Source organism: Misgurnus anguillicaudatus, chromosome 4 (genome assembly GCF_027580225.2).
Source record: "Misgurnus anguillicaudatus chromosome 4, ASM2758022v2, whole genome shotgun sequence".
Taxonomy (NCBI): Eukaryota; Metazoa; Chordata; class Actinopteri; order Cypriniformes; family Cobitidae; genus Misgurnus; species Misgurnus anguillicaudatus.
In genome coordinates this window covers 30,854,281-30,868,266 of record NC_073340.2, presented here as the reverse complement: position 1 = coordinate 30,868,266, position 13,986 = coordinate 30,854,281, and the positions used below count along the sequence as shown (strand labels likewise).

At 34.5% G+C, this 13,986-nt stretch overlaps 1 protein-coding gene across 3 annotated transcripts in view; it reads right to left on the bottom strand.

Annotated features, from left to right (window-relative positions):
- Positions 1–13,986, bottom strand: part of ttyh2 (tweety family member 2) — a 72,345-nt gene that overhangs the window by 29,993 nt on the left and 28,366 nt on the right. For all 3 annotated transcript variants that reach the window (XM_073867137.1, XM_055175893.2, XM_073867138.1), the window contains exon 3: positions 1,124–1,235. In XM_073867137.1, coding sequence (XP_073723238.1) covers positions 1,124–1,235 — 112 coding nt within the window. The remainder of the gene's footprint in view (positions 1–1,123; positions 1,236–13,986) is intronic.

The window sequence follows — 13,986 nt, the reverse complement described above, 5'->3', positions numbered from 1 at the left end:
AGGGATGGGCAGTATACATGTATTTCAAATACAAAATAGTATTTTGTCATTTGTATTTGATAGGATTGATAAAAATGCCTTCGTATTTTGTATCAAAATACTATAGTGTTTTGTATTTTTGTAAAAAAAAATAGGTAACATACTTTGTAAAAAGTCTACATGATGGCATCATAAATTTAGATTAAATGAAAAATCTGAATTAAATAAAAAAAAATGAAATTAAATTATGGTTACATTCTTTAATAATTGTTGAAATTATAAAATGTTTGTTTTCAACTGCTAAATAGGTGTCCAATGATTTGATGAATAAATATACGATTGCTGAGTATTGTACCAATAGTTAAAGTAGATATCATGATATTTTTGTTTGCATTGCATGAATGACTGCCTGACACACAATATATTATTATATTTATGATAACAATCAAATTATTAATTAGTTAGAAACTAGTTCCTATGAATACAGGAGCCATAACGTGGCTGCCGTAACATGGCTGCAGTAGGCGTAGTGATATTATGCACTGCCCGAAAATAGTCCCCTGCTATTAAAAGTTACTAAGGGGACTATTTTCGGGCACTGCGCAACATCATTGCGCCTCCAGCAGCCATGTTACGGCAGCAAAGTCCTTGATTATTACGCCAGAATCAGAGTATAGTTCCTAGCCATATCTGCCTAGAAAATCACATCTTTTAATTTTCTGAAGGTCTTAGTACACGATGTTACTACAGAAGAGTCAAGTTTTAAAAAGGAAAAATATCAAAACTCTTTACTTTTTTTTTTTTTGCCCGATGCTAATGGTCTAATCAGATTCAATGAATTATGCTAAGCTATGCTAAAAGTGCTAGCGCCAGACCCCGAAGATCAGGTGAATGGATCCCAAAAAGGTAAAAATCAAATGTTTAATTCTAGGGAAGCTGGAAAATGAGCATATTTTCAAAAAAAAGTGGAGTGTCCCTTTAACATAGACAATGAAATGACGGATATTGATTGCTTTCATTATTTTTGCCAATATTGCACAGCCTTAGCATATCTCATCTTCACTCGGATAGTTCATTTGACAGGAAGTGAATTCTCAAAAAGTGTTATATATTTTCACATTAATGTTGCTAAATTTGTACTTACCAAACTGTCCACTCCTGTGAGCGTGTGGTTGGCATTGTAGAGGGAATAGGTCAGCTGGTACACCCCATCATTTGTTTCACTGTTTCCATAAAAACCCACTCCCACTGCAACACTGTGAAGTCACAAGGTAAAAAAAGTTACAATTAGCTTACCACCGCAATCATCACTCTTGACCGTGTAAAGATTGAAATCAATGAGTGAAATCAAACTTTGATGCTCTTAATCTCTTCATTAGATTATGAGACTTTAGCTTAGATTTTACAGACAGTGTCACATATAATGCACACTTACACATGAAACTGTTATTTACCGTATTTTAAGGAAAACTTAATTGCATTTTCCTCAAGTAAAAAGCCACTTAACAACAAACACAAGCATCCATTTTGAAATAAAAACCATCAACTGGGACGATCCGAACCCAGTTTGTTTAATAATTCTCTTCAAAACCAAGACCTGCGAAAATGTCATTTCAGAAAATGTTTCCTGTGCTCAGCTAGACATTATTTTAGATTAAAGTGACTGTATATAAATCTGCAGTACAATGAGGAAAATAAAGGCACTGTGGCATGGGTGGTGCATGAGGGGCGCATGCAGGTCTTTAATATTCAGCAGAAGCTGTGCTGAGCCAGAGGGTAATGTTCTCCAGACTGAAATAACATAAGGGTTGAGGAAATGACAAACAAGATGGTGCCTTCTGCCAGCACGGCACACAACCACGATGAGAAAAAGATGAACGAGTTATGATGAACAAATATAAAATGTATTTCAAACCGCACCAAAAGTGTTAACAACCACAATACAGACATTGATATTCAAATGAAACTTTTGGAATTACTACATATTGTATAACAGGCTACAATATAAGCATCAAAAAGATATTTAGATATTATCATTTATATTTCTGTTGTTCTTTTCTGATTTATTAATCAACCAGACTCTATAGATACTTTTTTTAATGCATGTACATTCACTTTATTCAGTATTGAGCACAATATATTAGTTTTCAAGTCCAAATTTGCATTTACATTTATGCATTTGGCAGATGCTTTTATCCAAAGGGACTCAATGTACCCATTTTATTCATATGTTTGTTTCCCGGGTTTGAATCTGAAGATTAGGAGTCCACTGAGCTATACATGAGCATATTTACATTTATGCACTTGGTAGATGTTTTAAAACAATGCATTTAAGTGCACTTAAGGTATATTTTATCAGTGGAGTGATGAGCTCAAAATAATGGGTCTCATTCACCACAATTTTGTGCACACGGATGTTTTCACGAACAAATAGCAATTCAACAAAAATGTTCGTATCAAAATGTCTTCTAAATGTATGCAAAAATTCAAGAAAATCTAAAACCACTCGTACGCAATGATCACGTACGTACGCTATAATCAAATACTAGTCTATAATTATAATGTTTATAATAATGTTGATAAATAAAATGTATATGATTATATTTTATATTATAATATTTTCTGTAGGCTATTATATATTATTATACATAATCTATATTATTATTATATACATTATTATAGCCTATTTATTTTTCTACACATATAAAGAAGATGCACGTAATGACAAATGTTCACAATTTCCTTCCTCACTTTTAAAATTTTTCTATATAAAAATGTCTGCTAAATGCCTAATGTAAACGTCATGTAAATGTAATGAAAAGTCCAAACGTCAATCACTTGATCTCCTTTCTGTTTAATTTTAGCTTCAGATGCGCATCTCTGTCATATTAATTAAATGTCATATTTGTTAAAGCATCCAATACTTCTTTAATGTTACTCCGATCGGTGGACAGCACTGGCTTTCTCCAGCGACAGCAAAACCTCCCAAATAAAAAATGCAAAGCAAAACTGAACTTTACAGATGATAAATATGATCATGGATTTCTTTTCTTTCGCTTTTTATTCTTTTGCTTCTATAAAAAACTGCCCTAAAGTTTTCTGTGGACAGCGCTGTGCTGTGGAAAGCCCTTATATGGAGCTGATTTGGGCGTGTTTTATGCAAATTACCAACCTTGTGCACGTGGCCGCTGTAAAACACTCCAAATTCACTAACGTAAGAACAAATATAACAAACTCATGTGCGTACGCACACTGAAAAAAATGATTCTGTGCCTTAGTAAATTTAACTTAATAGAAATTATTAAATTATATTAAAAAATGTAAAAAGTAAAAATAACACAAAAAATTTAAGTTAATTCTAAATTAACAAATTATTGAGTAAATTTCACTTAATTTTATTATGTAAAATCCACCCAAATTTTTAAGAAGGAAATTTTGTGTTGAAACTATTTGAATTATTTAAGTAAATATAACTAACTAGGCAGTGGGCTTATACTTACCAGCATGCTTTGCATGGGACTGCATTTGGAGAGAAAAATTTGAAATTAAACGCTATTTTTGTGTTTTTAACAAAAAAGAAAGACTTGTTAGTGTTTCAGGTTAAATTATTTTTGAGATTTAGAAGAGTTTCTGTTTCTGTTTTGAGTTTTGTGGTTACCATCATTTAGAAGAGTGATGCTTGTGTATAGACAATAGGTGACACGATGAAAATCATGATGTAAGCAGTAACTGTGCTTATGCCAGTACTGAGATCTATTGAGTCTCTTCTTACTTGCTCAACATAATGTGGCAGTTAAATGTGAAAAGTTAAATAGAATAAGAGATTAAAAAAACGATTGGATTACCTTAATTTTAGTATGTAGAAATTAAACCATTTAATTGATTTGTTTGCACATAATTGATTTTAGTGTACTGAACATAAAAAATTGAGCAAATTCTACTTAAAATAATTATGAATAAAATTAATCTGAAATTACATATAAAATATAAGTACACTCAATTGATAAATTATAAGTACACTCAACTAAAAAATATATCTGGAGTTAGATAAATTAATTGTGTGCATCTTCTTGTCATAATAAAATTAAGTAAATTTAACATACCATTTTTGTCAGTGCACGTGTTGTGAATTAGGCGGAAATTTTTCATGAGAAGTTCAAGTGTGCATATAAATACGAAAAAACGTACGCTATTATTGGTGAATGAGACCCATTGACTTTTGCACTCCTAATGCAATGCATTTTAATTTACAGGACATGATGCTAGGAGCTTGCGGTTGGATGTCAGGTTATAAGATGTAAGGGTCGATTTAAATAAGCACAACCTGTGGTTTCTATGATATTTCGTATTCTGACTATAATATGAGCTTGCAGACAAACCCAATATTTCACTGCATAAAGTATGTGCACAACTTCTTTCCTCAAATCGAAATCATTCAGGGTCAAACGTCTAGCAAACAGCTGGCCAATTTAAACAACGGTCTGAATGCTTGTTTGAATAAAGACACTTGACCAGCCGAGCCAAATGCACATTGTACATTCAGTCACACTTTTCTCCAGTATCAATAAAGACAGTAAATTGTTTTGGCATGATCAACAGAAACTAAGTTGAGAGTCTGAGATTATTAATGTGTGAAAATTCATTCCCCAACCCACAATCTTGTGTGAACAGGAAAGGGTCTCATATAGAAAGATGATGTCAGCCCTATCTCTGTTCCCGGTATTTGGCTCATTAGCCCCTCAGGGACACAGAACGGTCATCTGTGCTCATATTTCAATAACACACCACACAGGAAACGTTTTTTTAGATGCTGACATCACATCCTGTAATGCATTGCTGAAATAAGCTGCCCTTTAAAGTCGATCCCTTGCCGATTCTCCTTTGTGTTACACATGAAGTTGACATTTGGGACTATAATGAGCAGACTAATGATGTAATCAAATGCAAATTCCCAGTCCTGTGTTGAGGAACACCAATGGGTCAGAACTGAGAAGAGCCTGTGGGGATGTCTAAGGAAAATTAAAAGTGTAATGATTCATACAAAGCTCAGAGTTCATGAACACTCATCATCAAAAACCCACACCGAGGCAAAAACATCAGGAATACGCAAACCCCGCAGCAAAATGTGCTGTCTTTTGTCATGACGCTACACTGACGCCACAGGAGAACAGAGGAATTTGGTAAATTCTCATTAGCTGGTCACCTTCTGGCTAAACTGCATACATGCTCCATCTGTGATTTAAAAAAATGCTTTGTGACAAAAGAAAGGAGAGACTAATAGACGAGGTCCTGTCACCAAAACGGTTTATGGATCAGTTATTCTAACGGGATGGTTCTTGACTAAATTAAAGCTGCAATCAGTAATGTTTTCAGTTAAAAATAAACAAAAATAGTTAAATACATAAAAAATGAATGTTCAAAATGGTCTCCTTACCATACCCGATTTGAGTCCGACCAATCCAGGCAAATATATATTATATGTTCTGATGACGTTTTTTTAGATATATGATTTTTAGGATGTACTATTGTCATGTCGATGCCAATATCCAATCTGATGGTGATCCCAGACATCAGTTTCGTCCGTGCACAGTAATAGGGCGAATCACAATGCACATACAGAGAATTACGTATAGCAAACAACTGCAATTTTATGTTTCAAACAGAGATGGCGATAAAAAGAAGTTAAGAAGTTAAGAATTGCAGCTTGCAGTGCGGGGTACTCGCCTCAATCATGTCTTCTGTGCAAGTTGATAAATTTTAACTTGAGCATGAAATTCGCATGCCGCTTTGACACGTAATCTAGAGCGAGTAATAAGCATTTGCTTTTGGTTTGTATATACCATGAGAACAGCAAAATAACAATGGTAACTCTTTCGCCGCCATTGACGAGTTATCTCATCAATTAAGAGAAAACGCTTCCCTGCCAGTGACGAGTATTTCCGGCTTTACGCAATACTGCTATTATCCACCAGGTGGATAATATTAATCTTATTAAACACAACTTATTAAACCCGGAAGTATCGCTCTAGGACAAGCAGCTGCATGTTCATGTATGTTTTAAAGATGGCGCTGAATGGGATCTCTATCAAAAGTCTTTCACAAAAATGGAATTATCTCAGCTTTTTGCTCAAAATTTGGTGTTTTTGAAGAAACCTACCCATATTTGAGAGATGATTACAAGAAAACTAATGAAGTTAGGATGAAACGGTTTTTGTTGTTGTTTGAAAGCGGAGGGTCTGTTCTTTCATTTGATATATTGTATGTTTATATATTTAAAGAAGAACATTTTCTGGAAGGCTTTAAACTTTTGTGAAAATCATGAAAGATGCTGGCGCTGGCTGGCAACTTTAAAAAAAACGCTGGCGGCAAAAGAGTTAAAGGGGACATTTTACAAGATATTTTTAAGATGTCAAATAGATCTTTAGTGTCCACAAAGTGCGTATGTGAAGTTTTATCTCAAAATACAAAATAGATAATTTATTATAGCATTTTAAAATTGCCTCTTTTTAGGTGTGAGCAAAAATGTGCCCGTTTTGTGTATGTCCTTTTAAATGTAAATGAGCTGATCGCTGCACTAAAATGGCAGTGCTGTGGTTGGATAGTACAGATTAAGGGGCAGTATTATCCCCCTACTGACATCACAAGGGAAGCCAAATTTCAATGATTTTCCACATGTTTGAAGAGAATGGTTTACCAAAACTAATTACTGGGTTGATTTTTTTCACATTTTCTAGGTTGATAGAAGCACTGTGGACCCAATTAGCACTTAAACGTGGAAAAAGTCAGATTTTTATGATATGTCCCCTTTAAGTCTTTAACTCTTTCCCCACCATTGGCGGGTTATCTCGTTAATTAAGAGTTAAAATTTTCCTGCTAATGATGCTTCCCTGACGAGTTTTTACAGTAATCTGTAATTCCGCTATTATCCACTAGATGACGCCTTTACCCAATTTATGAAAAAACTGAAGCAAAAAATAATTTAAGAACATTTTAAATTTTGTGTTTTGATCATCATTTTGAATCTGATCTCTAACAAAATTCCTTTACAAAAATGCAATTATTTCAGCTTTTTTTGCTCAAAATTTTGTATTTTTGAAGAAACCTACCCATATTTGAGAGGTTATAAAAAGAGAACAAATGAAAATAGGGTGAAACGTTTTTTTTTTTTTGCCCGTTTTGTTGGTTTGTTTGTTTGAAGGGTCTGTTCTTTCATATATTTGTATGTTTATATATTTATAGAAGAAAATTTTTCTGGAAGGCATTTTGTGAAATTTGGAAAAATCACAAAAAATGCTGGCATGCAACTTTTCTAAAAAAGGCTAACAGGAATGAGTTTAAATATAATCAAAGTGCTAATGCTTTTACAATGACTTAAGATATTTGACCTTTACATGATCAAAAACATGGCCAAATAAAGCTTTGCTCTTGGCCTCAAAAATATGCCTGAAAGTAGATACATAAATAATGGCTAAAAATAAGGGACATTCCTTTTATCAACTAGTAAGGAATGAAGAGAGAGATAATGTACTTTAACTTACTAAACCCCATAAGCAGAGCTATGAGTGTTTATTTTTTAATGTAAAGGAACACATACAATTTCTGTGTTCTATGTATCTGACAGATCTCAATGAAATAAATGTCCTGAAATATCACTTGTCATCACTTCTGCTCCACACTGTGGTCATGATCAGATTTATTGTTTAGTCAATCAGTTTTTTTTTTAAGAAAAGTTTTCAAAAGTTTTTTTGGCTTTATAATTCAATAAAGAACCTTTAAAATCCACAGAACCTCTTTGTAGTGGAAAAGGGCTTTACAGAAAAGGTAAGAAGGAAATGATTCTTTTGACAGGACCTTTGACTCAAAGGTTATTTGGGGAACGATTTTTTTTTTTAGTATTCCTTCCGTACCAACCATTTTGCAAATCATTATGGGAAGAAGTCGTCAAGAGCATCATTTTGAAAATTATATTTGGCCACTATTGTTATTCACAACTAACACTAACTTAACAAGACCAATGTAAAACTGGGGTGGGCTAAGTATGGAAATGCTTTAAGTGATCTTAAATCACTTAAAATGCAATGTCTTGAAAACTATTACAGATCGCTCATTTTACATTTTCTCTCACCATCTTCGTTCAGTTTAATTTAACACTCTTTATGTTACTAAATAGGGCATCTTTTATGACTGAATGTGATTCATCTCTCACCATCCTCAGACGTTTCCGTCCCTAAGGGCCAGCGCTTCATTGCGATGGATTTGCAAAATCCATCTAGAATCTTTTTTTAACCACCGGCTTTAAATGATAAAAAGCCTCACATAAGTTTGGGTTGGGGTGGATGGGCTTGTTTGCTAAAGCTATAACCATCTGTCAAGCCATCTTGGTCCTGCATGATTCATTATAACATGACTGATGAACATATTGGTCGCTCACCCTCAAACTACATGTATGCTATATCTTGGTTCATCTACTTATTTACCATAAAAACACTAAAAATGTACATGATTTACAGTCATTTATATGATAATCACATAACTCACTGTCAACATCACTACTAGGGTGACTATAGCATTGCTATGGGGTTGCTTAGGTCTTTAATGTTAGTAAAAAGAGCCCACCCCCAAATCTCTAAATTATTCTGGTTCTTGATATGACTCAAGTTTAACCTTCAAAGTCGTTTGGGTCGAAAGTCATATTTGCAACCCTGTAGCTAGTTTTAACAGCAATGTCTTGGGTTTGATGCACTGTAAAGTCAATTTATATTCCAAATTTTCAGATTTTTGTGAGGAACAGAACAATATTTATATACTGTATAATCTTCCCTTAAACTAAAATGCATTGAGTTTTGAGATCAACTTTTAAGGTGCTTGATTACATTTTGATACAGAGGAACATGAATTGCCACACACTTGTATTTTGAACAGAAGTTTGGATGTTTTTATATTTCCATTTGTGTCTCACAGAGGAACGAAATTAAATGTAGTGACACTGGGATGAGTACATTTTGTCATAGTTTTTATTTTTTTAGGAGGAAACTTCAAACAAATTCTCATTTGAAACGCTCTGGGATGAGTCATTACTGGTGTTTTATTAATTACATTTCTTCTTAAATCAAAGCAGTTCAGCTTTTCATGTTGTGATCTAAGGGACCCCTGTAAAAAAGCACCAACGTCTGAGCACAGAGCAACCATGGCAACACAAGCTGCACATTAGGGGAACATCTCAATGGCAAAGAAATAACTGCACCAATATACAGTAATAGAAGAAACGAGATGGGGAATCTCACATTTTGCAGTCTGACAATGATAATTTGTCTTCCTTATGACCATCATTTCATAGCAAGTTGAGAAACAGACATAAAAATGCACAAAACTCTGATCTCAAGCTGCTCAAACCAAATTCAATTTAACGGTGGATGATTTTAGATTCTGACTCCAATCAGGACCCCGGAAGCAATGCGGGACCCCAATGGCCTTCATCATTTCATACAACATATGAGTCTCACTGAGATAAAAGATAGAGACTGAGCCATAAAGTCATATTAACCAGATGAGTCACAGGTTCTTATTCATCCATGTTATAAAAAATAACTATCAGACTGTATAAAAAGTGCAAATGGAAAGTGGGACAATAAAGGCAAAATCGCTCTGTTTGTTGTGTAGTTAAGAAATGTCTAGACAGTAAAAGATTAATATGAGACATAGACATATTTTTCCATGTTTCAATATATACAATTTACCAACCGAATGGAGAAACACGTTTGGATTTTAAAACTTCTAATGTGAGCATATTGAGACGGAAAAGCCAGACAAGTGTTAAAGCAATATTCCAGACATATATTATCTCATGATTTATTCATCCTCAAGCAAGAGATAAATATGCGCAAATTTAAAATGAGTGTTCGGAGTGTCATGTGTGTTACTTGTGTTTTCAAAATATGTGTTGCGTCATGTGAACCATGTGCATCATGCATTTTGTCAAAATATGTGCCTGCTGCACACGCATCAAAACCGTTTATGATAAAAGAGACAGTAACTTAAAGGAATTTTTAATTCTTAAAAGAAAAATCCAGATAATTTACTCACCACCATGTCATCCAAAATGTTGATGGCTTTCTTTGTTCAGTCGAGAAGAAATTATGTTTTTTGAGGAAAACATTGCAGAATTTTTCTCATTTTAATGGACTTTAATAGAGCCCAACATTTAATACTTAACTCAACACTTAACAGTTTTTTCAACGGAGTTTCAAAGGACTATAAACAATCCCAAACGAGGCATAAGGGTCTTATCTAGCGAAACGATTGTCATTTTTCACAATAAAAATAACAAATTTGTACTTTTAAACCACAACTTTTCATTAGCATTAATAATAAATTAAAAAACTAGGTCAATTGAGGGAGTGACTCAATTCTTAAAACCTGACTGATTGGGAGTTGTTAAAGTTGACAAACTAAACTGAAACTTTATTTTATTTTATTTCATGGTCTAATTATTTTTGTCCTTTTTATGAAAATTGTAAACACTACACTACGCTACACTTTGTACATTGTAATGTTCAGTCTTGTTTAATAAACACTTATGGCAGTTTTTCCAAGTCTTCATTAGTTTTTTCCTTCCTGTAAATGTTTCAATAATTACCGTACCGTGGGCGCAATACCGAAATACTACCGTACCGTGAATTCTTGATACCGTTACATTCTTATTTGTGAGTAATCGATGCGATATTGTAAGTAAAATATCCATATTTTAAACATTATAAACTATAATAACTAGCTTCCGAGTCACTGTGCAACGTACCCATGGTAGTACCCAACGTACCCGAGATGGCACCGTTACTGGAAACTAGTTATTACAGTTTATAAAGTTTGAAATTTTTATATTTTTCTTATACAATCGCATCGATTACCTGCAGACAGGGGCGCCACTAGCATTTTTGGACCCTATGAAAGAATATGAGCTTGGGCCCCGCACACCCATTTTGCACCAAACATACAAGCCAACCCAAAATCTTAGAGGTGTGCTGCTCATCTAAAAGTTGATCTGGGATTGCTTGAGGGTGAGTAAATCATGGGGTAATTCTGATATCTGGCTGGAGTTCAAGTGATGAGTTGTATCCTGATGCATTAATTGTTAACACATGAAAAGTAGAGCATGTGTACAGTAGTATCAGTTTGATTCATTGCTTCTGCAGTCTGAGTCTTGCATTTGGTGCAACACAAACAAATCAGGATGAAAGATTGTTGTTCTTTGTTGGTAATGCATGTATGTGTTTAGACATAAGCAGATGTTAATAAAATGTTACATTCTGTACTTTTGCCGCATATTCATCTTACACATTTCTTGTCTTTACAGCAAACAGAGCAATTTTTTATTTACTGTGCCAATAGTTATAGAGGGTACTGTAAAAAAAACTTCCACACGTGACACCTCTGGGACCACATTAACATTTAATGCAGATGAAGTCTGCCGATACGGCCTGCCTGTTCCCTAAAAAAAACATTAAATAATTAAAGGAGATTCTAGGAGTTCCCAAAGATCCCAATGTATCATATTAAACTGTAGACTTTTATACTTTTTATATTCTTAATAGTGCTGCAACGATGCATAAACATTATGGTTCAGTAAACATACATGTATACTACAAATCAAGTCTTACTGTAAACTGGATTATACACTTATACATTTAATTCTTCAAGTATAAAATTTCAGGATGCAAATATCCAGATTAAACCACCTATATATCATATCCACAGTGGTACCATTATAAGCAATGTTTGTTTGTTTTATAATGTAATGTAAATGTAGTCTGTTCAGTCAAATAGACATACAATTGACTGTTTTGGTTGCTGCGATATGTCAACAAGTCAGATTGATTCATGATGTATGTCGGTCACGAGTCACCAAAGCTGTTTAAGTGCCTATAAGATTTTGAGAGTCCATTAATGGACACCGCAGGGCTTATGGCAAGTGGAAAGCTGAGAAATCATCAACTTGGCACATTTTATTTAGATTTTGTGCAAATCAAACTGTGTTGATACTGATGCTGCACCACAGCTGCCTGTATTATGAATCTTAAAGGGATAGTTTACCCAAAAATTAAAATTGTGTCATCATTTACTCCTCAAGTTGTTCCAATCCTATATAAATGTCTTTGCTTTTCACAAAGCAAGATATTTTGAAGATTTTTTGTAACCAAATAAATCAGGGCACAATTCACTTCCATAGACTAAAGTTACGTGACTGCAGTGACGCGGATGATGTATGACACAGCTGACGTGTTATCTGGTGCGCCCCAGCTGTTTTTTTTTGGCGCCGGTGCTTTGTTTACAGTCTGAGGGAGACGCACGCTGTAAGTTTGAAAAAAAAAACTTCGCAAACATGTCTGAGGATAACACGTCATCCGTGTCACTGCAGACACGTGACTTTAGTCTCGCGCATGTGCTTCACAACAGATGCGGAAGAAAAGACAATGATGTAATTTTTGGACCAAAATGTATTTTCGATGCTTCAACACATTCTAACTGACCCACTGATGTCACATGGACGACTTTGATGATCTTTTTATTACCTTTCTGGACATGGACAGTGTACCGTACAGGGCTCCTGTCTAACTTTTTTCACTAGGGGCACAGTAGCCCCCAAACAGAAAATTTATAAATCAACATGCTAACCAAATATTCACATTTCTACTAATTTCCACTGTATTACTAATAAATATTTTGATGATAGATGCAGAAAGTACAACGTGCTGCTTCAAATTCAGTATCACATCACAGAAAAAGGTCAAATTACCTGGTCGCACATGTGCGACTGGATGTAAAATTCAGTGGCACACTCTCAAATTTTGATGGCAAAATGCCACCATTTGGTGGCAGTCTGGAGCCCTGCCGTACGTAGATTTTCATTGGAGGGTCAGAAAGCTATCATACTAAATATAAAACATCTTAGCCCCTAATGGAACGGCTGAAATTCCACAAGGGGGCGTATTTGTTCCTCAGACGATGCACAATAAACGTGACATCCGAATATATTCATTATAAATCGTGAATGAAAAGTGAGATTCGAACGAATGTCCTTTAGTGAACTAATTGTATACACTATTTATATCGTAATTTGGTCAGAAACTTCAAGATTGTGAGATGAACAAATCGTTTTGGATAATTCCATTTCCTTGGACTTTTGGGGATTTATGAACAATTTGTTTTGGACAATTTCACCGAAGCTGATAAAGGGAAGATTTTGAAGGTAAGTAAATATCCTAAATCGGCGCCGCCCGGTTCAGGTAACTAACAAATAGATTACAGTTTTATGACTGCTAAAAATCATATTATGCTTTGTGTGTGCGCTTAATAGAATCCCGAAAGTCTAAGCTTTACAACGATGTGCCGCATGAACGTATATTTTGAAGATTTAATGCTTCAAAGTTACAATGACGTAATGCAGCCTCACGTGCAAGGGAGAGGTGTACCGTGTACGGCACAGTGTTCCTTATCAGGTTAAACTGTGTTCTGAAGATGAACGGAGGTCTTAGGAGTTTTGGAACGACATGAAGGTGAGTCATTAATGACATTATTTTCATTTTTGGGTGAACTCTCCCTTTAATGTTAAGAAACAAGGCTTGCAACAACAATCACATCCAAACCAAGCACACATCAACATCAGCATTTTGATTGAAATAACACGAAAGCAAATCATGTTTTTCGGCCATTTGAGATCAAAACAATAAATAATGTTTTAAAATGTATTATACCACGGGTCTGTTGAATGCTGCATTCTGATTGGCTGAGAAATGTTCTATGGGTGTTGATTATTTTTCTGTAAACCGCACACCTAATTTTTCAAATGTCTTAAAAATAGGCACCAGAGCAATGTTTGTGGTAACCGTGGTATAAGCGGAATAACTGACTCCGGTCCTTTGAATTATTTGAAAATAATGCACACCTGACGCTTCGCGTCGTGCCGCATTACCACCTTGGTGTGCATTATTTTCTTATAATTCAATGGCCCGT